The following is a 26,642-nucleotide window of genomic DNA, read 5'->3' as shown; positions in this document are numbered from 1 at the left end:
TGACCAATACCATCCTAGCATATAGCCCCTCAATGCTTACCACTGCTTGAAAAAAAACGGCATTCTAGTGTATCTGCATCGGCCAGAATTAAGAAAAACTAGCTAAGATTTTAAGTAGCCCTTATTTTAAAGAATGATTTCTCATATATTTTAGTTATAAGTCCGGCATAGAGTAGAGATTTTAACTACACAAACCGGATAGATTTAAGAGTTGTCCTTATTTTTATTGGTTGAAAAAAAAATTCAAGCACTGCTAACTAAGTCTTTTTACCCCCTTTCGAAACTTTTCACGTGGACCATAGGAACACAACCCCACAAAAGCCTCGTTTTTGTTTTCACCCAGTTTCAAAACTTTTTGGAACATTCCAACTTCACTATCCGTGGAACACGCCCCAAGTTTTTGGATAAGCCCCCATGTGTCGTTGGATAAGCCCCCATGTGTCGTTGGAATATGGCATCAATCACTCAATTCTAAAAAAGACAAGTTCCAAAAGAGTGTCCTACACTTTTTGTAGTGTTTTTATTGTATGAAATTAATATACTGAAACTTTGACTTGCAATCACCATCTACATCCCTTCAAAAGAAGACAAAAATACAAACTAAAGTTCATTAACACTACTCTTATTTTGAAAAATCCATACAAGTGGCCTTTTAACACTTTTATATAATGATCATATCTAGTAAAACATGAAGTATTAGGTATTATAAGTGTAAAGAAGATAATCTACAATAAGTCAAAAAAATATTTTAAATATAATTGAATTTGAAAAATATAGGGTTCTACTTCATCTTGTGAGACAAGTTTTTATTTTTGTAAAGTATCAAAAAACACATTCATGGTTTTTTGTGTGCAAGCTCACTATTACACACAAAAAAAGACCCAGTAGGACATTGAAACATGCCATGTTGTGATATGACTTACACTTTCTAGTTACCATAATCACCAATGTGATGGGTCTATACAACTTTAGAGACACTTTTGTGGATTTTTTACAAATGTCAAAAGCGTTTCTATGAATTGGAGATGAAACATTTATGAACAATAGTCATTGTGCATCATCTTAATACCTCATATAGGTTAAAATTATATTCATGTTTAAATGCAATACCAAGCAATAAAAGGCTTTGAAATATAAGTGACATAACTAAAATAATATATATTTTCACTAGAATATATGATGTCTACTTTCATAAAGGGGGTGCACTACTAAGAAACCCTATGTATCACGTGCGTTCAAGGGGCATTTTAAAACCCCTTACTTGTAAATATTTCATAAATAAAATGGCCTCTTTTTCTTTATGAAATTACGGGTTTTTTTACAAATTTGATTTAAAAAATCCCTTTTGTAAATGTATTTCTGTAAATTTACCTAAAAATCTTGAATTAAAAAATCCCTTCATCTTGAACTCATGTGGTATACTTACATATTTCTAAGTGAACCCCCCATACATAAACATTCACTTAATGATTATATATGGTGTCTACTTTTATAAACATTCACTTCAAGAAATCTTTCCCTAAATATACATCTTTGATTTATTATATGATGTCTACTTTCATAAGCATTCACTTAATTATTATATATGATGTCTACATTTATAAACATTCACTTCAATAACTCTTTCTCCATATATACATCTTTAATTTATTTTCATCATAACAGTCATACCATAATACATCTTTTGATTTATATTTTCACATTTGTGTTCATTCATACTTCCACAAAAACTTTTATGCATTCACACTTAGTAGTAATTGAACCATAACTTAAAAGAATTGTTCCATTTTCACTAATCTTTGCAAGTCTACATGCATGTAGAACACTATTAATAACCTAGAATTTCTAAGCTATGTTCACTTATCTTCTCAAGTTTACATACTATTAATAACATCAATGATAAAAACACTAAGAATGTATAAGTGAATTTTTCCAAAAATTCTAGACTCCATCATTCATTTATTGATATTCTCTTTTACTCATTGAAGAGTTTGAGAAAGTTCACAAATGATAACTATCAAAAAGTATAAAATTTGTGTCATCAATTTTTCTACATTCTACCAAAAGGGCAAGATGACCCATCACTACTAGTGGAGCCATCATCATCATGCCCATGCTTATTAACCAAGCTTGAGATCATATCATCCATATTGAAGCTTGAGCTTCTAAACCAAAGCTAACCTGTTCAATCTGACCATGCAAGACATCAAGCGAGGCCATGTCTAGCCTTAAACTAGGGTTTCCACATTTCCTTTATTTGGGGTGATATAATTTGCACTAGAGACCAATCAAAAGGGAAAAGTTCACCTAGGGTTTCCATTGATTTCTTTCATTTACAATGACCTAAATACAAATCCATTGATTTCTTTCATTTGGAATGACCTAAATACAAATCCAATCATAGAAAGGCAAAGAGAAACATTATTTTCTTGCATGTTAAACAACTAAAAAAGTGAGTTGCAGTACCTATATCTAACTCTACATTTTACCCACAATCCGTTGTGTCTAGGTAAGGACCAACCATCCATGTGCACCAAGCCGCATGTTTGCTTTGCAAATACTTTTGAGCTAAGAGGTGTCCACCTTGTGTCTAGGACTCCCCAAAAACAAAGAATCCCTATAAATATAGGTTTCCTATCAATAAGATTACCTAAGCACCCCAAATAAAGTATTGATTTCCTCAACAAGGCCCAAGAGTTTACCAAGAAGCTAGTGAGGTCAAGTTATCCAAAACCCTAAGTACCTCAAATAAAGTGTCACTTTTTAATTTAGAGCCTAGGGGTTTACTAAGGATCTAGTAAGACCAAGTTACCATACATCTAGACACCGACATGGCCCATTTGTCTCTTTCGTTTGTCACTTATTCAACTTTATGTAAAGATAACATTATGTGTATTTCCTCTCTTAGTTCTTTATAAAAATTTATATTATTATGATAATGTATTCCTTTGAATCAATCCTATGTAAAGATAACATTATGTGTATTTCCTCTCTTAGTTCTTTATAAAAATTTATATTATTATGATATTATTCCTTTGAATCAATCCTATCAAATAATGATGCTACACAAAAGTAGTCACGTCATTTTCAACTAGCAGTAGTCCACCAAGGTCTATTACTTGTAGATCGAGAACTAATGCTGATGGTGAAAGTTCTTATACACAAGGGTTCTAAATATTTATCTCTTTGTGGTGTAAAGTTTTTTTAAATCCATTTGTCAATTTGGAAAGATTTTTCCCAAAATTTTATAACATTGCTACTTTACTATAATATGTTGGTGATGGTAAATTGGGATTTACTGAGTATTGCAAACATGTAAAACAAAGAAGCAATAGTTCAAAGATTGTTTAACTATCTACTTGGTAGTAAATATCAATCTTTGCTACAAAATTTTCAAGTTTGCAATTTCCACACTACAAGATTGAATAAATAATCAAAAGAAAATAATGTGAGTGCTTACAATTATTAGAGCCAAGAAAACAATAAAATTTCTTAGAGAAAGAAAATAATAGTCTAATAAGAACACTTTCTCACCTAAGAAAATAATAGTCTTATAAGAACACTTTCTCACCTAAGAAAAACACCTTTAGGTATTTAAAACAAAGGAAAATCACTTATTATTACAAAGGAGGTGCAAGAAGAAAGAAGAGAATAAGAGCATGAAAGTAAGTTTTTTAACATATATATCTTTTTCTTTATTTATATTATTTTCCTATTCACATATTGAATTACACAAGACAATGACATCTTGTTCTTTAAAAAAATGAGAATCGCCTGAAATAAAAAATTCCTTCCATCATAACTCTTGTCAACTTTTCATATTCTTGGCATTTTGGAAGATTTGAGAAGAATAAGAACTCAAAAGCTTGTAAGCAAATTACATTCAAAGATATAATATAATAAATAGGACTTCATCTATACATGTGAGAAAGCTAGTATTAGTAGACAAAGATACAAGGGAATTTATTTGAAAGTAAGAGAGCATTACATTCTAAAGGATATTTAAGTATCTTCTTCCAATGCCAAAAGATATATATATATATATTCATTCATTCTTATCAATGAGGCAATATATTTTTCTACTATTTGCAAAAAGGCGGACAAAGAAGATGTTAAGTCTACCCAATGAGGGTTTTCCTTACATAAAAATTAAGAGGTAATTGTAAGCTAAATTAAAATATGTTTTTGGTTTTCAAATCTCAAAACGATTGTTTCATTAAGGATATCATAAATATGCAAATCACACTTTGTGATGCTTCCTTCCTCAAGGCTTTATATTTTAATAATTGCTTCATGTCTTATGTTTCCTTCCCCAAGGCTTTATATTTTAATAATTACTTCATGTCTTATGTTTCCTCAAGAAGTATAAACATAAAATTATTAGGGTGATTACCACTAGATTCTAAATCGTGTCTTATGTCAAATTGAGACAATGATACCTCTACCATTATATTATTCAATTGGTTCTCATTATGAGGATTTGATTTACCACCAGATTTTAAATGTTATCTTATGTCAAATGGAGGCCATGATATTCCACCATCATACATTATTATTTTGTTCAAATGGTGTCTTGTGTTAAATAGATGCCATGAAACCTTCAACAGCATATTATCAATTTGTTCAAATGGTGTCTTATGTCAAATGGAGGCCATGATACCTCCACCATCGTATTATCAATATGTTCTCATTGTGAGAATTTGAGGCATTTACACTTCTTCTCATGTGTGTTCAATACATCTCAACCTCATCTATAAAAGCCAAATGAGGCATAAGCTTAAGTATCTTGGTAATATATTTAAGTTAAATTATTTCTGTTTTGATATGCTCTCCATTAATAGTCAACTTTACAAGCCAAGGAAATTATCAAGAAAGCATTTTGTTATAAACATTGCTATAAAACAATCCAAGCACATTTCAGATGAAATTTCCTAGATCCAAAGGGTGTCTTCGTGTATCTTTGCTTTGAACAAATAAAAAAATTTATGAACATGGGACAACCCATTCTTAACTCCCAAAATTTAGCAAACTCAAGACTTCAAGATGTCATGGCATTGAACCCTTTATATAATCATAAAATCTAATGTAGATAAAAACGTTCTTACCTTTGATATCCTCATGTTTGTATATCTCTTCTACAACTTCAGCTTGCCACACTTCTAGAAGTCTAATGACACTCTCTTTTGGTTCCCATTCCCACATGTTTAAAATCTACAAAAGAGAGAGATAATTACGAATCACACAACAATCTTTTAAGAGGATAAAATATATTTTATACTTAGAACTTTTGTTGCTAAGCCAAGTGAAGTTCTTGAGAGTTACATAGACATGCCAAAACGTCACAAATCTTATTTGAAAAAAAGCTTAAATTTTAGTGATCTTGCTTTCTAAATGATTGATTGATTTGCTTTTCTTTGCTTTGGTCCTTTTTTTTTAATGGTGAGTGTGACTCAAGAGAAATACTTACCTTTATGTAGGCTCCCACTCACCAAAATCATTCAACTGGCATTCTTGGGGGATGATGGAGATAGCCAAGTGTGAAACCACTAGATGTGACACCTATAAAGACCAAGAGCCGCCCCAACGGTTACTTTGACACTAACCCACTGCTGTCGTAACTTGCATTACAATCGATGGTTCTCTCTCCAAATATACCTACCACTTGGATGATCCAAAAGTTTCACCACCTTTGATGTACAAAAGTCTCTTTGTGGACTTATTAATGATCATTATTGCCACGTGTCAGCTTGTATCCCTACATCCCTCCAGGGACTAATTATTGATTATTTAGTGAAACTAGTCTAGTATATATAAAATGGCTTTGTGTCTTATCAAGTGGTGATCTCAATATAGTGAAGTGTCTCTTAATTATCATGCGGGACCTATGGAGTTGGATAGAGTAGATGCACATCTCCCTAGCTTATGTAACAACTCCTAAGAGTATATTGTCATGTGTCTCTTAATTGTCATGTGGGCCCTATATAGTGGGATAGAGTAGATGCACATCTCTCTAGCTTGTGTAACAACTCCTAAGGGTATATTGTCAATTGTCTCTTAATTGTCATATGTGCTCTATGGAGTGTGATAGAGTAGATGTATGTCTCCCTAGCTTGTGTAACAACTCCTAAGGGTATATTGATCTAGAGTAGAACTAGTTTTAGTATTCCATTTATTATTGTGATTGAGCAATCAAGTCTACAACATATATGCTAAAATTTTGGCACATGCAATTAGATTCTCATGAGTACAAGCATCCCTATTTTTTCAAGGTAACCTATACATGCCCAGCACATGTTCACATGGTAGTCTAGCTATAAGTCCATGTCAAACCAAAAGTATCCTTATCTTCCACTACTATACTAGAAGGAAGCACATCAATTTCATCCCTCCTCATAAAACTCCTCCACCCCTACCTATACTAAGTGGTCAGTTTAGTGCAGGTATAACTTGGGACATCCCAATCCATGGAATAAACGGGGAGGCCCAGCCTAAGCCTAGGGTCTTAAGCCTCATTTGTTTAGTGGTTAGGTTAGTGTAGCTACCTACTAGGAATAACCAGAGGGAGGCCCAACCTAGCCTAAGCATAAGGACTTGAGCCTCTATCATCTGCATTGGGTTATGTTAATGTTAAATTACCACTTTTGAAGGTTCTACCATGGGAGATGTCGATGGCCATGTGAATATTGTTAGTGACCAAGAGACACTTTCAATAAGTTCATCAAATATTTATTAAAGGATTTTTGGTAGTACATTGTAAATTCTTGCCGTACTACCCACAAACAACAAATGGTCAAGTCAAGAGCACCAATAAGATGTTGTGTGCTATATCATCAATAATACTAGGAGCTAGCCAAATTGTTTGGGAACATAAGCATACGGCAATGCTTTGGGCCTATCACACACCGTACAAAGTTGCAAAACTAGATATACACCATTCTGGCATATATGGGTGATGCTATGAGATGTCAATGGAGTATTGTGATGCTGTAACATTTGGGGGTGATGCTGTGATTGTAATGGAGTAATAAGTACGTAGCTTGAGGATTGCAGTCTCACAGAGAGGAGAGGGGAAAGTAGATTGATGGTCGTGCATGACCTAATGGTGGAAAAGTTTTGGCAAAAAAAAATTGGTTTAACCAAAATGTCCATGACAAAGAACTTAAAGGAAGGAAATCCTATCCTTCTATTTAGAATAGGTAGCAAGAAAAAAAGAAAGAAGTTTAAAAAATAAAAAAATTGAGAGGAGTAGTGTCACATGCATCGTGTACCTCTTAGCCATTCTAGTGTGAATGGGCTCTTACACATGGGCACTTTTTATCTTCTTGTTGGGAAGGGTTTTTTCCTCATGTGACCAGATAGGTGGTAGTTCTCAACCACCACCCTCTAAGGTGATGGTACTTGAGTACCCTAGTTCATATTATACTATCACTTCTCACATTTGGTTATTTAGAAAAACTGTTCCATCTCTCTTGCTCTTGTATGTCTCAATGTGTGTGTGTGTGTGTGTGTGATCTCAATCCCCCTTAACTCAATAGTGGTATTAGAGTAGTTGTTGTGGTTTGTAGCAGTAGCAACTATGGTGGTTTTCATCTCCAAGCTTTCCCATTGAAGCTTGCAACTTTCACAACTTTGTAGGTGGTGGTGGCCACAGCTTTCCTAGCTTTATAAAATCAACTTCAACAAGCTCCATAGTCGTGGACTTCACTCAGACAGTAGCAGTTGTGAGCAAGCACATAATTGACAGAGTGTTATAGTCAGAGCAGCAAGTCAAAGCTCATACTATCAGTTGCACCTAGCAACCTTTATATCCAATTTTAGTCATTGGAGTAGCTCACAGATGTCACAATCATTACCAGGTAGCAGTCACAATCAACATTAGGCAGTAGGCGACAACAAACAACATCATCAAACTGTTTCCATTGATTAATCGACGATGTATAATTAACATGAGAAAATTAGTATGTCTGGTAGTCCATCTAGATCCATCTAACAATTTTTGTCAAATAGTCCACCCTTCATAGGCATTTTGACACGTGCTGATCATGTTTGATAAGATAAGGCTACCTAATTAGTATTTAACACATGGCAATTATCTCCTATTAGATAAGGCTAACTAGGGCATTGACACGTGACATGCGACTATGTAATTGTTTGGTGGTGCAGTTACTCATTCATCAATCATCCAATTTTTCGATCATCGGCGCACGATTCATCAATCACCCACATAAACAAGAATCATTCTGATCTCCAATCGTTGGTATAGGAATTGTTCCACATCATCAGATGCTGCAATGGTGTAGGTCTACAATTGCTTGATTCACCAGTCACTTGAGATCTTTGATTGAATGATTACATTAGTCCAATCGCCTAATTACACTAGTCGAATCGTGCAACTACATTAGTCCAATTGCCCGATTTCTCTTTTTGATTCGCTAGTGGTTCTCATGATTGCAGTTTTTTGTAGACATTCAAATTGGCCTATGCTAAAAAGTACGATCATTGATCTTAGAGGAAAATCACCCCAAGTCTTGGTATCATGGGTTAAGTTAGATCACTTCTACTACAATCCAAGGGAAGAATCATTAATTCTAAGTCTAGAATGACCTAGGTCAGATCATTCTGATCCTAAAATTTGAATCACCCAATTCTTGAATTGTTCAATAGTTCAATCACCAAGGTTAGATCTTGATAATCTCAAAAGTAGGATCGCTTAAAGGTTGAATCATCCAAAAATGAGAATCGTCCAGGTCCTCTCAAATCATTTTGGAAAGAGTTGTTTAGCTCGAATCGTTCCAATAAGGATTGCTCCATCTAGAATCATTTCGACTAGAATTGTTTCTACTTGGTGCGATGATGTATAGGATACAAGGTGGTTGGATGTGAATTACAAAAGATCCATCACTTCCCCTTAGTGCAACATGCAAGTGTGGTAATACAAAATGTTATCACCCCCCTAGGTGCATAAATTGCTACTCTTAGGTGGTAAGGTGTGATAAGAAAATGTAATATAAAGGACTAAGTCTACTTATCGGTGACCTTTTGTAATCATGGGCTAAGGTGGTGAGGCTTGTCGATGTAGAATTGGTTTAGAAGAGATGCTCGTCGGAGATCTTCTCTTTGCTTGATGAAGCTTGCAGGTAGTTGACCTCCTGGTTCTTCAGTTTGCATTCTCTTCCTTGTGCTCGAGCTTGTTGTTGTGTCCACATTTGGGCTTGTGTTTGAGCTTGCATTCACTTTTGAAGTGCCCTTTACTTACACATTGGTAGCATTGTTTTATGCCCTTGTTGGCGTAGAATGCTTGTTCCCTTTATATACTTTGTGTTCCATTCTTTAGCCACTTCTTTTCTTCAAGTAGTGATGAAATACAACCCTCAAATGTTAGTTTCAGGTCAATTCTTTAGAGTGATCACTAGTGTACCATATTCCTCTAGCATGCTTTTTATAAGTATGGCAAATGCATCCTTTTCACCTATCTTTACATAAATGTCATCCAAATTTAGCATGATACTTTTTATTTTTCTTATGAATTGTGCTAGTGACTCATGAAATTTTAATTTTAAGCCATAAAATTATATTTTCGAATGGATTTCCTAATTTTTGGCATCGGAACCAAATATTAAGTTTAATTTATCCTACACTTGTTTTGCTGTGGTTTTGGAATCAATGTGATGAATAAGGTTAGTTCCCAAGTGCAATCCAATTAATGACACTGCGTGTTCATCTTTTTTAATCCAATCCTCAACAATTGGATTAGCGGGTGCATTTTTCATAATTAATTTTCATAGTTTCTTGTGCATGTAAAGATACTTCATTTGTGTGGCCTAGGTATGAAACCCTTCTGCAATAAACTTCTTAACTGATGAAATGTTAGTGGATGCCATTTGCAAAGGTCTTACCAACTGAGCTTTTGATCTTCAATATGGCAGTGTCTAGTTGCATATAGTTTGTTAATCAAAATGCAGTAAAATGTGATCAACTGCTTGTGACCTATAATCCAAATGCCAAATGATAGATTTATTTTATGCTCATGCAAGGTAAATATGACCCAAAGAACCCAATTTTAACCTTCAATTGAACTAATTTTTGCTAATGAATCCTTAATGATAGTGTTTTAGGTTAAAAATAGTGATTAGCAAAAGTAATAGCTTGGTGGATCAAATTGAGCTCAAGGAAGCACTTTTATTGAAAGGGATTTTGCTTCATATTTATTCCCCTCAATAGGTGGCAGGGTCCCAAGGTTAAAAACCTAGCTTAATTTTGGCAAAAATGGCACAAATTGATCAAAATCGTGGTTTTTTGCTTTTGTTACACAGTGCATACGGCTTCAAATTTCAAACCATCTAGGTTGGGAGTACCTTATACCGAGTCGGTCTTATGGCTAAGAGGTCTTGGTCCAATTGCTTTTGGTTGTGGAAAGAACAAGCCTCTATAAACGGCTAGGAAAAAACGTGTAAATACATGTTGCTCTAAGCAAAATCGGTGGAATGCTCTGGTGTATTTGATCACCTAGGTTGGAGGAATGTGCTTCCAAAATTTGAGAGCTAAAGATGGAGTGAGCAAGGAGAATGAGCTCTTGCAAATTTAGGCCATAGAGAGGGTGAATGGATAAGCTTGATTAATGGATAATGAGAGTGATTAACACTTCTAAAATACCAATGAAAGCTTGGGATAAACTTAGAGAGCTGTGAGATTGATTTGGAGAAGCTCAAAAAGGAGAGGGAGGCTCTGATGCCATGTCAAAAAATTAAACATGGCTCCTTAAGAATGCATGGCTATGGTATGCTTAACCCTAATTACTATAATTAAAGAACACTAGTCCTATGGGTTGGTGTAGTCTAATTACTATAATTAAAGAACACTAGTCCTATGGTTGGTGTAGTCTAATTAACAACATAACGATGATCCTAATGACTTAATCAAGTTTGACTCAAGCACAATTAGGTTACAAGATGGAAATTTGTACTCATAGAGAGGCTTGAGAGCTGTTAGTGTTCATTGCAAATGCCCCTTTTTATATGAGGAGGATACACCTCTTACAAATGTGCTCATGTGGGATAATGTCCACGTGTGATGTGGCTGCATTCTCCTGATCCCAATCCTCTACTCATACCTTGCCCTTAATGGCACCACAAATTTGAACACCCCCATGACAAAAGAACACGATGACATTATAGCTAATCATGTATGTTAGACCTTCTGTTAAATGGGACATCGATTTCATAGGACCAATTAGGTCAGCTATACTAAAAGCACTCAAGCTCAATACACTAACATGGCAATTGACTATGTGACCAAGTGGGCTGAGGCTAAGGCCACAGTAAAAGACGGTCGCCAAGCTCATTTATGAGTACATCATCACTAGATTTGGATGTCCTCTACATCTAATTAGCAACCAAGGGACTAAGTTCTCTCAGGAGGTTCACCTCTAACAAATTTTATGTATCACATGCATTCAATGGGTATTTAAAAAACCCCTTAACACTTACATACTTTTATGAATAAAATGACCCCTTTTTCTTCATAAACTTAAAAAAAACCCTTTTGTAAATGTAAATTTTTTAACTTTTTTGAATTAATATAACCTTCCTAATGAACTCACGTGCTATACTTACATATTTTTAGGTGAACCCCCCGAGTAACTTCTTAAGTAATGTGGTGGAGTTTCTTTTAGAACAATTGATGGTGGAGTTTCTTAAGTAATGTGATGGAGTTTCTTTTAGAACAATTGATGGTGATGCATTGCAAGTCTTCCCCATATTATCCACCACAAATGGAAGATAGGCTACAAGTATGAATAAGGTTCTATACATTGTGCTTACAAAAATAATAGAAGCTTTGAGAATGGACTGGGATCAGAAGCTCTTGTCTACACTATCGTTAACACTATGGAATTATAGAACCCCTTAGAAAACCTCAACTAAACTATGCCATACAACCCAGTCTTTGGACTTGATGCTATGCTCATATAGTTGAGTTCGTGATTCCAGCCTTGAGAGTAGCAAACCAAATGGAATGGATGGGCAATGAGTTGTTTTGAACGATTCATAGAGCTTGAGAAACTTGACAAAAAAAGGATACACTCAATTGTGGGCAGTATGCAGAGAAAAAGGGTAGCAAAATGTGGTTTGATGCTAATGTCAAAACCAAAAGGTTCAAGGAAGGGGACCTGGTCCTACTCTACAACCTCAAGACAAATAAAAGAATACTTAAACTGAAAGGGATGGGTCCTTTCAGGATCTATAAACTCATGACTAGAGGACTAGAGGACTAGAGGACTAGTACACCTAGAAACCCTTGATGGAGTCCACCGAGCTGGTAAGTGCCATCATCTATAAACTCAAGGTCTCATCCAATCAACCTTAAAAAACCCCCTTAAAACTAAAAGCCAATAAGTGCCATCATCTGTAAACTCAAGGTCTCATCTAATCAACCTTGACTAAATCCCTTAAAACCAAAAGCTAAAGAAGAAAAAGGCCCACTAAAGGTACAGAAACCTAGCCAGAAGCTAAGGAGGAACCATAGGGGGAATCCAACGGCCAATAGCTCCAAGGAACCAATTGAGGCAAGTGTGGATACCAAAGGCACCTTAGAAACCTACTTATAGGCCCACCAAACAACCTAAACCCAGGAACCTAAAAAGATGTGGATCTGGAAAGAGAATATCCCGAGATGCTGATAAAAGATGTGGATCACGAAAGAGAGTATCCTCGAGATGCTGATCAAAGCTAAAGACAAGTTGGTGTTATGGATCCCCAAGATGTTGAGATCAAAGATGTGGATCCCAAGAGAGAGTATCCCCAAGATGCTAATCAAAGCTGAAGACAAGCTTGTGTTGTGGATCTCCAAGCCGAAAACAAATAGGAAGCCATATAGTGATCTAGCCACACATGCATGGGTGATCATAGGGGTATCGTAGCCCTGGGATACTAATAAGGGAGGAGAAGTCAAATCTTGGTACCAAAGATGTCATCTGCACAAAGATGCAATCATCCTAGAGCAAGAAGAGGCTAATTAACAAAGAGTAGTCTACATTCATCCTAAAAATTAACAAAATCATCATCGTGCTCAAGAAGGAGCTAGCATCGACAAGTCGCATCAAAATAGGTGTGGAGGTCCGAAAGGCAAGACAAAGGTAAAGCTAAAGTAGAGCAACCATGAACTATTAAAGAGCACTGTTAAAGAGCAAGAGAAGCTTTTACATCACTGGCAGATTTGGTAGCTGGCATCGACATATCTTCGTCAGAGATTCTATAGCTGGACTACACTGACTAGTCCACATCTACCCACTCCTCTTAGCATGTTCACACTATGGACCGCTTGTATATACTCTATTATGTGTGTTAGTCACTTATCTTCTTTGTAGACCTCTTTTGTTGTGTGAAGAAGAAGAATTTTTAGCCTCTCACCTTGTGTGTTCTTTTCTAGGGTTTGTGTGAGTGTGTGTGTGTGTGCTTGCACAAGAGCTTAAGCTCTCTTCTCCCCTACATCTTTTCAAAGGTAGCATGCTTCAAGACGAACAAGCACAAACCCCATTGGAAGGATGTGATACTATTGCACCTCATCATGCCTTGCAAGTTATACTATTGCACCTCATCATGCCTTGCAAGTTATACTACACATACCTCTCTTTCAACAAGCCACATTGCATGACTCAGGTGAATGTAGGGTTACTCATGTGCTTTAACATAGCCCATTAGGCAAAAGAAAACTGGGCACAACTCTCACACGCTTAACAAATCCCATTTATGCCCAAACCCTCATTAGGCAAAAGAAAACTGGGTAGAGTTTATGTGTGCATAGATTAAGAGGGTGTGTGCCAAAAAGACCCCTACCTCGGCATAGCTCCTTTGCTTACAAGAGTAATGAGAAGAGCCAAAAAGATCCTTACCTCAGCACATAACCTCCTTTACTTACAAGAGTAATAAAATACCCCTACCTCGCAATAGCTCCTTTACTTTTACAAGAGTAATCTATCAAGCTAATGACTATTGGAAATTGGGTGGGGGGCTAAGTCCCAGGAGGTCACCCATCCCACTTGTGTTCATGCCAATGCATGCTTTATAAGAATATGGCACAACAGAAAGAGATAGCAAGACAAAGCACAATAGACAATGCAATAGATACACAATGGAGAGAATTTAAAATTCTGATTATACCAAAGAGGTACAAATGATGGTGCTTTCCACCCGTGCGCTCTCAAGTAGAGCTTAGATGGGGATCTAGAGAGACTCTGGATGGAGTATGTATGAAGTGTAGAAGGGGGTAGATACTTACAAGCATTGGATGCCTTAGCTCATGGAAACCATGTCCATATATAGTATTGTAGGCGGTGTGGTAGACACGTATACAATGAGGGCGGTTACACTTCATAGACACGGTCACCCCCGCGTATCGCGGCCCACAGACCACCGACCACCGCCCACTAATGATGGACCTAGTATCGAGGGAATATTCTAGGGAATATTCCTCGGACCCCAGCTAACGCTCGTATCCCCTTGACCATCTCCTGACCACATCAATGGTCACAATAATGACCCCATTGGCGTCTAAGCTGGGGTTCCCACTAAACACATATGCACCATGTCTACTCCTCATAATGGGGACCTAACAAATGTGCATTATACATCAAAGTGAGATACATGTTGAGAGGCAAGCATTGAGTGTATACTAACATGCTTAAATTAGAGGTTTCCACAAATTGGTCTAGCCATCCAAACCCCAAAACCTTAAGCTGATGGAAAACCTCGGGTCTATCCATTTTTGTGGAAATCTCCTAGTGCTACACTTGGCACCACTTTTCTTAACACCCCTTCCCTTGGTGCCAACTTGTCCACCTTTTCTTAGCTCAATGAACTTGTCCATGTTTTCTTGGCTTAGAGGATCAACTTGGCTTCTCTCATGGCTCAAAGGTCACACTTCAATCCATGGCTTTGATACCATGTTGGAAATTAGGTGGGGAGGACTCCTTGTATAAGCTCCCACCCTCATTTAGTAGCAGCACGAGTAGGTGTCCAACTAAGACATTGACCAAAGTCAAGAAAGAAAAGAGAGGCCGAGGGAAGCAATAGTGAAAAACCACCTCCAAGAAGAAAAAGTTTACTATTGACGAGCAATGGAACATCACCATCGAGTTCGAGTCAACGAGTTCGAGTCAGAGCTTGAGACAGCAAATAAAGAAGCTGAAAGAAAAAGGTAAAGGAGAAGTAGAAAAGGGGAAGGGAACCAAAGCCAAGGTTGAGAATGAACAACAAAGCACACCAGCCCCACCACAGCTAGCCCAGTGCATCCACCTTGTATCACCTCCGCAACCACCCCCTAAACCTATAACACCACCACCACCACAATATTAAGCCCACCCAATCTCGTTCTTTCTTTGTTTCCTGTTGTTGCTTTGTTTTAAGCAACATCTTTAGCTTTGTGACTCATGTTAAGGGGATCAACATCATCTTGATGAGCTTAGATTTTGCCCAAGTTAAGAATAAGGCTTTGATTGTCCTTGGGCCTTCTTGTGATGGGACAATCTTGATGTCATGCTCATCTGAGGTTTCAATAGATAGGGAAGCTAGGATTTCTTACTGAGCTGAAGAAGAGGGTAGTTTGTCATGCAGGCACCTCGTGAGTGTCAGCTCATGTTGAGCTTGACATCTCAACACTCCCCCTCAAGCTCAACTCCAGCTCATGAACTCCGAGCGTATCTCAAAATCTGCAGAGCTTCTCAGCTCTCCCAAGGCCTTTGTGAAGATGTCAGCGAGACCTAATCCTGTGTGCTAACGTAGGTCAAGTCGATGTTGCCTGCCAAGACTCTCTCCCTAATGAAGTGGTAATGTATCTCGCTGTGTTTTGTTCACGCATGGAAAACTAGGTTCTTGGAATACTGCTAAGATTATTACAATATATGACAACCTTTCTCTCCACATGCAACCCCAAATCAACCAGTAGCTTGTGTAGCCAAGCTACCTCACATGCTACCACCGTAGCTCCTCTGTACTCGACAAGGCAACTGTGGGCTACTTCTTGCTACTCCATGTCATAACAGTACTCCTCAATGAAAACATAAATCCACTGGTAGATCTCCTGTCTAAGATGCTACCTGCCCAATCTACATCTATGTACCCATATAGCTCCAATGGTACACCTGCTACATAAAACAATGCATAATCAACAGTGGCCCTCAAATACTGAAGCGTACATCGCACACTGTCAAGATGTGGTTTGCGCGAAACCTACATAAACTGGGTCTCTAAGCCAACAATGTAACTCAAATCTGGCGTGATGTGATCATGACATAGATCAAACTCCCCACAATCTTCATGTACATGGTGGGATCCTCTAACACATAACCTGCATCTGCACTAAGCTTGCCATTTTGATATAATGGCACTGAGATTGGCTTACAATCAACCATCCCATGCTTGGACAACATGTCCAATACATACTGTCTCTGTGAAAGCCAAATACCCTCAGGTGTGCGAATGACCTCAATTCCCAAAAAGTAGCACAAATCTCCCAAATCCTTCGTCTCAAACTTCCTTTTGAGAAGACTTTTCACATGCTCAATCTCATCCAAGTTGTCACCCCCCTAACAATAAGATCATCTACATATATGGCGATGATCACAATACCCTTATCACTTTTACGCACATACAAAGAGTGATCTACATCTGCCATATGAAAACCAATAGTGAGAAGATACTCAGCAATCTTGTCATGCCAAGCTCGTGGAACTTGCTTCAACCCATACAAGGCCTTATGAAGCTTGTATACATACTTTGGGTGACCTGTATCCTCAAAACCTGGTGGCTGATCCATATACACCTCTTCTTGCAAGTCACCATGCAAGAACACATTTTTTACATCCATCTTATGTAAAAACCAGCCTTTAGCTGTAGCCACCGCAATCATAACTCTCATAGTTGCCATCTTTGCAACTGGGGCAAATGTCTCCTCATAATCAATCCCATTGGTCTATGCATATCCTTTGGCTACCAATCTAGCCTTGTACCTGCTTATGCTACCATCACTGTCATGTTTCACCTTATACACCCACTTATAGCCAATAGCTTTCTTGCCTTCAGGGCAATGGCAGCAAATCCCAAGTCTCGTTTCCATACAATGCATCCATCTCCTCATCCATAGCTTTCTCCCCCAACACACATTTCCAATAGCCTCATCAAAACATGTGGGTTCTACAACCTACACAACTTTTGCCAAATCAGCATAGTGATGTGCCACATAACCATCATAAGTCAACCTCTGCACAGGGTTTTTGACTCTTCTAGATCTTCGTAGCTTTGCATTCATGGATTCTATAGCCTTCTTCACACCAGGTGTCCTCAGTACTAGAATTCCAAGCTCCTCATCATCAAGGCTCGTCTCCGAGCCACTAGAATCTCCATCAATAAGAGAATGCCCTACAAAAATATCAGGCATACCAAGGGGCCCAACCACTTTCTCTTTGCCTTTATGTGATGTACCAACTACATTTTCAGGACTGGTATTATGACGCAGCCTGCTACTCCATGGTCTATCAATAGAACCGCTAGATGAGGACTCTCTTGGTCCACTCAATGACTTTGATTAGTGACTTGCATTCTGTGCAACCACATTTCCACTTACATCAGCCCCAACAACATTTTTTTCAGCAGCATACCCTACTCATCTCATCAAATGCAACATCCTTGCTTACCCTCAATTCACGTGTAGTAGGATTATAGCATCTATATCCCTTTTGCTCAAGGGAATACCCAATAAACACACATTTTTCTGATTTTGGATCTAGCTTAGTACGCAACTCATCTGGCACGTGCACATATGCAATACATCCAAAAACTTTCAAGTGAGACAAATCAGGTTTCTTGCTAGTAAACTTTTTGGCGTTACACCATGTATGGCTGCAAAGTAGGGGTCCTATTCATGATATAAACTCTTGTAGACACAACCTCAACCCAATAGCTATGTGGCATGTTCTTCTTTGCCACATCAATGCTCGTACTATCTCTGCAATGTGCCTGTTTTTTCGCTCAGCAACTCCATTTTGATGCGGAGTGTATCTACATGTAAATTATCTTTAAATGCCATTCTTTCCCAAGAATTCAGAGAACTCATTGGAGAAGTATTCTCCCCCTCCATCTGACCTTAGGCACTTCACATGCTTTCCTGCCGATTTTTTAGCCATAACTCTGAAATTCTGAAAATGAGTGAAACGTCACTCTTCTCCTTCATGAAATACACCCACACTTTTCTCGTGTGGTCATCAATGAATGTTACTTAGTGCCTATAGCCACCTATAGACATAGTCTTCGCAGGATCCCATACATCTGAATGTACAACATCTAGTACATTCTTGCCCACATTTCTATCATGTGGAAACACATGTTTTGTTTTCTTTCCAAGTTGACATGCTTCACAAACTTTCTGCATACCTTCAACTTTAAACTTAGGCAGCCCTGACACAATTTCTTTAGTCTGCATAGACTTCATTCTTTGCACATTTACATGCCCAATTCTCTTATGCCAAATGTATGTATCTGCCAATAAATCCTAAACCATTTGCAAACATTTCAGCACACTTCAACCATATTTACATTCAATGTAAACATTATGCCTACTCTGTTACCTTTTGCAACCAACCTGCACTTATCTTTAAAGTTTCTACATAACATCCCGTCAAGATCAAATCGGACCTACAAACCCTGCTCAATCATCTGACCAACTCAAACCAGATTCTTTATAATGTTCGAAACATGAAGTACATCTGCAAGGTACTTCACTTTACCATCCTACATAAATAATGGCACATCTCCAACATGGGCAATCGGATGAGCAGTGTCATCTGCTGTCTCAACAAAACCTGGACTTTCAAGACTCTTCATTTCCTTGAACCACTCACCATGACCTGTCATGTGGTTCGAAGCACCTAAATCAACATACCATACATCATCCTTACATATTGCTACATCATTTCCAGACACAGCATTAACCACATGTCACATAACAAACAACCTCTCATTATCCTCATTATTTCTGCTAGAGAGGATACATAGTTGTTTTGCTGCACTTTTCCATTTTGCATGTCACTTTGCTTCTTATAGCAATCTCCCTGCACATGCCCAAGCTTACCACAGTGAAAACAGTCTCGTGTATCATTATGTTGTCTTTGTCAATTACCACGACCTAGTTGGCTCCCCCTACCTCTAAACTGGCCTCTTCCACCTGTGTGTTGTTGTTGCAAATCTTGGGACTGTTATTACTATGCTGACCATAATTCTGATTACCTGTTTGGCCACCACCTTGGCCATGTCCATGACCTCTACCTCATCCACTACCTGCACTTGTGTTGAAGGCCTGCTGCTCTGATTTGTTTTTGTTTTGTGAAGACTGTTGATCTTCACCCAAGTTCTTCTCTTCAATGATCAGCATTAACACCAAATCTGTGAAGATGGGAATGTTCTCCCGAGTCTAAATAGACATCTTGAACGCCTTGTATTGTGGCCCGAGACCACGTAGACACATTTCCACCTTATTATCATCATCAATAAAAACACCAATTGATGCAAGGGATTCTACAATGCCCTTGATCTACAAGGCATAATCATTCACAGACATATTCTTCTTCTCCACAATACAAAGCTCATTCTTCAACTGAATCTTTCGTGCCTTGGTGTTAGTTTTATATAACTTCACCAAGGTGTCTCGTGCCTCCTTAGGTGACTTGACATCTTGTATATGCCTAATCATGGTGTCCTGTATACTAATAGAAAGCCAATATATGACTTTCCTTGCTCCTTGATTTCAATCCTTGAACTCTTTTACATCTGCAGCAGTTGGATTAATCTCTGGTATCTCCGGTGCCTTCTTATGCTCACCGCAATGTAGTCCCAGTAACATTTTCCCATCAAGAAATTTGTCAATCTAAACCTCCAAGCATGGAAGTTGTTCTTGTCAAGCTTCTCTGCAACAATATGGTTTATTCCATCATTCGACATCTTTTCTGCAACATAAATTTTCCAAAAACAGCACTCTTGTTTGACCTGCACAAACTGTTGTATTCTTTGTAGAGCGATACTATACGGCAACCAAACTGTCATAACCAGTGACTTCAATTTGCATACATACACCTAATGGCAACTTTGAGACCGCTTTTTGCAGTACACATAGTGTCTGCACAACCAATCGCTCTTCTTGCAGTTCCAAAAACAAAGTTATGTAGAGAATCGAAACTTACCCACAGTGCCCCATGAATGCCTACAAACTAAAAAACGAAGGTCTAAACGTGCCCGAAATGCGTTTTCAGCTCAAAAATTTATCCAACGGACATACGGCGGATAGAATAGTTGCCTCGTAGCTTTTCTCCCGCAAAGAAATCTCCTCAATCGGAGTTCATTTTGCGAAGAGCTCCCGACAAGGGTGTAGTAGCCAACACAAAGGGGGAAGAGTAGATGAAGCTCTTACCCTCGTACCGCCTCCTATGCATCTCTTGCTTGCCACTTAGAACTTAGCATGAACTAGGATCTGATACCATGAAAAGATGTAGGGGAGGAGAGAGCTTGAACTCTTGCAAGCACACACACACACTCACACAAACCCTAGAAGAGAACACACAAGGTGAGAGGCTGAAAATTGTTCTTTTTCTTCACACAACAAAAGAGGTCTACAAAGAAGATAAAGTGACTAACACACATAATAGAGTATATACAAGCAGCCCATAGTGTGAACACGCTAAGAGGAGTGGGTAGATGTGGACTAGTCGGTGTAGTCCAACTGTAAAATCTTTGGCGAAGATATGTCGGTGCCAGCTACCAAACCCGCCAGTGATGTAAATGTCTAACGGTCATGCAAGCACCTCATGAGTGTCAGCTCATGTTGAGCTTGACATATCAACAACCTTCTCTGTAGGTTTATTGATTCTCTTAAAATCCCGTTCTTTGGTTACAATGGGTAAGTTGAAAATCTATTGGATCAAGTTTCTTAAGTGAGCTTGATTATCCTTCTCTTTCATTGCCTAGTGGTCCTAGTGGCTGTATGATAAATGACCCTATGCGGTTGTCAAATAAGTGTATGGCCTAGCAACACCATTCCCCATGGAGCCAATTCAAATAAGGACAGCAGCCTTATCTTTTACAACAAGTGTCTAGTGGGCTCATTATCCAAAGTAAGCTTCTAATGTTCCGCGGGATACTGAATAGCCCCACATGAAGGTTAGCAGGTTATCCTAGAGTTGGATTGGCAATTCATGAAGCTAGATCCTTTTGAGAGTTGGATCGTTTTGATTCAAGAATTTTTGTTTGGAATTTGTATGTGTGTTTCCTTGACCCCAACTACTTTTCGTGCCTAATGCAGCACCATGTAATGTCAGTGCCACCCTATTCATACTTAATGAAAGTTTGTCATGTTATGCAAGATGCTCTCAGTGAGGGTCCATGGGATTTCATTGTCGAGGTTTCTAGCCTAAATGTTTGGTGAATGAGTCATGTGACATCATGCAAGTGCTTGGGAGATCAAAAGATAGAAAGTGCCTAATGCTTATGTCAGTTAGGTGTGACACCTAAATGCTTTAAAAAGGACTTAATTCCATCACACCCATCGTAACTCAGTTGGACTTGACACTTATGCCTACTATTACATTTTGCATAGGTGACTCAACTAAACTCTTATGCTTATCTCTCCAACACAAGTGACTTAACTTGTGGAATGTAAATTGTGCTCTTATGTACAAGTAATGTGAACCTTCTAGGAATTATGTTTAGGTGCATTTTTGGCCTTTTGAAATTCGACTCTTGACTCTTATGCCTTAGGATCATTTTAGCCGTTATTAACTATGTAGTCGTGCCAAGGTGTGCCGAAAGCTATAGTGTACAATACCTTGCAGCTTTTATAGTCTCATGCAGTAAAAGTGCAAAGGTATGTAACTCAATTAAAAGATGCACAAAGTGTAGTGTAGAGATATGTACAAGAGGCTAAGGCCCTCCGCATGGAAAGGATAGTGCTTAAGGATGAGGCGCAACAATTAAAGGTAGAGTTAGAAGCCAAAGAGAAAGTGTATTTTAAGCACACGCAAAAGATAGCCCCACTGGAAGAACACCTGTCCAACAAGATTGTACATTAAAAAATTTAAATCATCAATGCAACACAAATTTGGTAGAAGCACACTCTAGGGATGGGGAAATGTAGGTTAAACAGACAACATTCAAAGAGCCCTGGAGTAGAATACAAAAGATATGTTGCAGCAAATAGAGCAGTTGAAGGTCAAGGATGACTGTGTTGAAGCAGGAGTTGCATTCTTTAAGAGATACACAGAAACAAGCAGTAGAGCCTTTAATGCCAAAGCACTCTTACTAATAGTCAAGTAGAGAGGGATGCAAATGTAAAGGATGTAGTGTTGATGCTACCAGAACTTTGCACAAAAAATCTTGACAATGTGCTATCAATTAATGACTCTAGCATTGATATAATGTCAATGGATAAAATAATATGTCAATCAGTATGAGTGTTAATGTTTATTAGGTGTAGACATTATAACAATGTGTAGATATATACAAACAAGCATTGCCACAAAAAGTCCATAGAAGTCCACATATCAAGTAGTAAATTTGCATCAAAGTAGCTTACTATTATCAGTGCTAGGAGCAAAAATGTTTTACTTAACCAATGAAAGTGAAGGCAATGTTTTACTTAACCATATAAGGTGAAGGCAATGTTTTACTTAACCAATTGAAGTGAAGGAAATGTTTTACTTAACCAATTGAAGTGAAGGCAATGTTTAATAAAAAGTAAGATGTACAAGAAATAAAGGATTGTAACTAAAATATATGATTTTTATCCATTGAAAATGAAGGCAATGCCGAATTTCAACTGAGGATTTACAAAAAAAAATAATTGATGAACTGTGTAGTGATAAGGTCTAACAATAACAATGACTCCTCACTCCTACCCCACTTGGGAAAAATACAGCTTTTCTTAGGCCCCCCCCCCCCCCCCCAAAATGGTGAGATGTGTTTGCACTATGTTTTTTTGAAGTAGACCAGTGTGCCCACAGAAAAAAGTAGGCCAGTGTGCCCACAGAAAAAAAATCAACTATGATAAGATAATAATACCTTATATATGCCTATTAATTAATCCCCAAAAAACCCAAAAAAATAATAAAATTAATCAGTATAATTCTCTTGGTTCGCCCACCACCGACGTGCAAATCATACCCAATGTCTAGTTTTCATTTTTAACGCTGTTCTGTATGGTCTGCTGTGAGCAATGTCTACTGAATCCATGGAGCCATTCATAGACAATCTGTGGTACTATGACTCAGTTGTGAACCTCAAGCCCTGCCATGGCACCATTCCTTCTCCACGATCTGATGAAATCGCAGCAGAGAGCTTGCCCCTGAGCTCCGGAGGTCAGATCTCATTTCCTGCAGATTACACAAGAAACCCTAACCCTAACCCCAACCCCAACCCCAACCCTACCAACGCTAAATGTAGACCTAACCGCAACCCTGACTCTTGCCCTAACCCTAATCCTAACCCTATCCTGCAACAGGCCGTGTCCGAGTATCTTGAAGGAGAAGACAGCCCTCAGATGCAGGAACTGCACAGAGTATTCGACACCATGGATGAGGACCATGATGGGGAGCTGAGCGGGGGCGAGCTATGCAGATGGATGGAGAAGTTAGGGTTGCAGTTTACAGAGGAAGGCATGGTGCGTATGGTGATCAGGGGCGACATCGACACGAGCGGGAGCCTGGATTTCAAGGAGTTTGTCTCTCTCAACAGATCCATAGCAGGAGAAGAAGAGAAAGAAGAGCTCAAAGGCACAGAAGAAGAGGACAAGGTTGCCCACATGGCCTTGCTTTCTGAGGTTTTCCAGCTATTTGACAGAGACCACAATGGCCTCATCTCTCCTCAAGATCTCTGTATGACTCTTGAAAACCTTGGGCTTCTCAAGAAGGGCAGAGTCTCCGAGTGCAGGGACATGATCAAACGTGTTGATGCCGATGGTGATGGGCAGGTGAGCTTCTCTGAGTTTCAGAAATTGATGGATGATAAACCCATTGTTTTTCATTAATGGAGATGGTGTTTTTTTGCATCATAACCAAGCCAGTGGGCTACATATGATCCATATGGCTTTCATTCATGGAGATGAGATTGTGTTTCCCTCATCATAACCAAGCCAGTGGACTATATATGATCTATATAAGTGCAGGAAATGGGACTAGAATTGGAGAAGCTAGCTGCTTGTGCAGTGTTTCCCATCCAATATTTCTATGATTATTCTTAGATTTCTTTTTAATGTTTGAACAGTAGTACAAAATACCAGGTGCTTAAGCCTTATGCTACCATTCACGTTATTCAATTAGTTTGAGTTTTATGGTCGATAAAGCAAAAATTTAATTGCGTTGAGCTTAAGTGTAAAGGTTAGTGTAGTACTTACAATTTTGTAGGATGGGGCTGAGTTGATTTTTAAGGGTATGTAACCCTCTACCTTCACCCATCCTTTTGTGTTGGGGTTTTTTGTGCTTGTGTGCATGTGTGCTTTCATGCTGGCGTCAACAGGTAGCAGGTTTTGAACCTAGCACCTCTTGCATGGGACTTCAACACCTTACCGCTAGGCTATATCTTCATTGACAATTCACCCATCCTTCTTACAATAGAATGAGAGTAGGGTTTAACTTTTACCAATACATTGTAGCTTATGCACTCTCCACTAAGCCGTACATACAAGCTTGTCGATGACACTTGCATGCTAAGGTATGAGTGGTTTTTGCATAGAAAGGATATCGTGCTACTTTTTTTTTTTTGGTGTATATTTGTGATCAACTAAGGTACCTTGGGTTAAGAGGGCTAGCACTTGATCTTCAAAGTGACGAGATGGATTGCAAACACTTGAAACGTTAGCCCTCCTTGAAGGACCATAAGCCACATCAAGTAATCCATCCCATCATCACCCATCTAAGTGTTTTTTATCATATGCAAAACAACACTCCGCTACTCTCATGTGTGTAACAACATGTTCTCTTGATTTTTTTTTTTTGGGTAAATATTTTCGCAAGCAATTTTGAAATGGGTGAGCATTTCTTCATGAGCAATTTCGAGTGGGCAAGCATTCTTTGTGTTTGTCTATCTCTTCGCTCTCTTCGTTCACTTCTTACCTTTATGCTATTACTAAATAGTTTTTCTCCCATAATTTTTCTTTTTCCAACCTTAAAGAAACTTGTATCTAATGGGTCATGCATCATCCTCTTGCTATTATTTGTATTGTCTCCTTTAATTATTTCGCCATCTCTCCATATACTCCTTTATACCCCTCATCCAATCCATGAGAGAGAGAGAGAGAGAGAGAGAGAGAGAGAAGTAGTTTGTTGAATGGCATTTCTAAAGTTGTTACAATAATAAAATTTTCAATATACATTCTTCCAAGTCTATTTTCTTCTTGGAAGATCCTAAATTAAATGGAAACATGGATATGTTCTCTCTCTCTTAGTCATGCCACAAATAATGCCATCACTAGATAAAGAACAAACTTTTTCTCATTTTCATGGTGTCCAATGACTCACAAGTACATGATGTACAAGTGATTTCATGTCAAGATTTGTAGTTTGTTTTTAATACATTAAAAAATAGAGCAATCGCACATCGGCTTGCACAATGGCTCTATTTCCCTATGAGGATGTTTCATGGGTGTCTATGGACACTATGGATCAACATCATCTAGTGGCATAGCTACTTCAATGTGTCCTCATTCATCACTGGAGATGTCTTGCCTACACTTGACCCTTCACCTTCAAACTCCATTGGGTAATGTTTCCCCTCTTTTGTCTTTTTCTATTGGGTTGTCCCACCACCATATTCTTAGTTTTTAGAATTCTTGATCCAATGAGGCCTAAGACACCCACCTACAAATGTTTATAGTGTGTATTCCCTTATGCATTAGTAGTAGTGGCACTCTGTAGGCATCTGATTAATGCTTTAATGTGCGCTTCACTCAACTATTTACACAAGCCTCACAAACATGAGCTAGATGGAGCCCACACATTACATAAAGAGAATAGGGCTTTAATTTGTGTTCATAGAGATTTCTAAAATCCACATCTTATTCAATAATCATGTTAGAAAATGAAATGTGTGAAAATTCTAAAATATTGCTCTATCAACAATGAAACTGTTGATTTGAAATATGTTTTGAGGTAAGTTGTATCCTAGGGGAAGTTTGAACGAAGATATTGAGAGTAAATTATCTAAACTTTCTAGAGGAGTCTCATTTACTTGTATAAAATGGTTTTATGATTTCCTTGCATAATTCCTCTGTGGGCTCTTATAATGAATGATGAAAAACTTAACTCTGAGCATAATGGGTCGTATCAGCCAATTAAACTTGCCTTGAAGACTTGTAAAGAATACACTTACCATGTCTTATTAAGATTTTGTGGTTCTTGATGGGCTCTAGGTGGCATCCGAGTCAACATGGGCAGGGAGTACACTTTCTCAGTGTGTAAATTTTTGTGTAAAGGTGATTGTCCAAGATATGAATTCGAATTTGAGTACCCTTTTTGGTGCGTGAAGGAGGGTGATTGCTCAAGATATGAATTTGAATCTTTTGATTGGCTATTTAGACCAAAAAGTTGGGCAATCCTCTGTGTTTTTAAAAGACCT

At 38.1% G+C, this 26,642-nt stretch overlaps 1 protein-coding gene across 1 annotated transcript; it reads left to right on the top strand.

Annotated features, from left to right (window-relative positions):
- Window positions 1-23,175: 23,175 nt before the first annotated feature.
- Window positions 23,176-24,481, top strand: LOC147613135 (calmodulin-like protein 2). The gene has a single exon (XM_086782415.1). The coding sequence runs from the start codon at window positions 23,248-23,250 to the stop codon at window positions 24,055-24,057; it is 810 nt and encodes a 269-aa protein (XP_086638541.1). The 5' UTR covers window positions 23,176-23,247; the 3' UTR covers window positions 24,058-24,481.
- The last annotated feature ends 2,161 nt before the right edge of the window (window positions 24,482-26,642 follow it).

Source organism: Cibotium barometz, chromosome 44 (genome assembly GCF_041138505.1).
Source record: "Cibotium barometz isolate CiBa-2024 chromosome 44, ASM4113850v1, whole genome shotgun sequence".
NCBI classification, from domain to species: Eukaryota; Viridiplantae; Streptophyta; class Polypodiopsida; order Cyatheales; family Cibotiaceae; genus Cibotium; species Cibotium barometz.
The sequence above is the reverse complement of the archived record's forward strand: the minus strand, read 5'-3'. Positions and strand labels throughout refer to the sequence as shown.

Bases quoted from the DNA above. Each gene is read 5' to 3' on its own strand.
- LOC147613135 (XM_086782415.1), top strand. From the start codon at position 23,248: ATGTCTACTGAATCCATGGAGCCATTCATAGACAATCTGTGGTACTAT.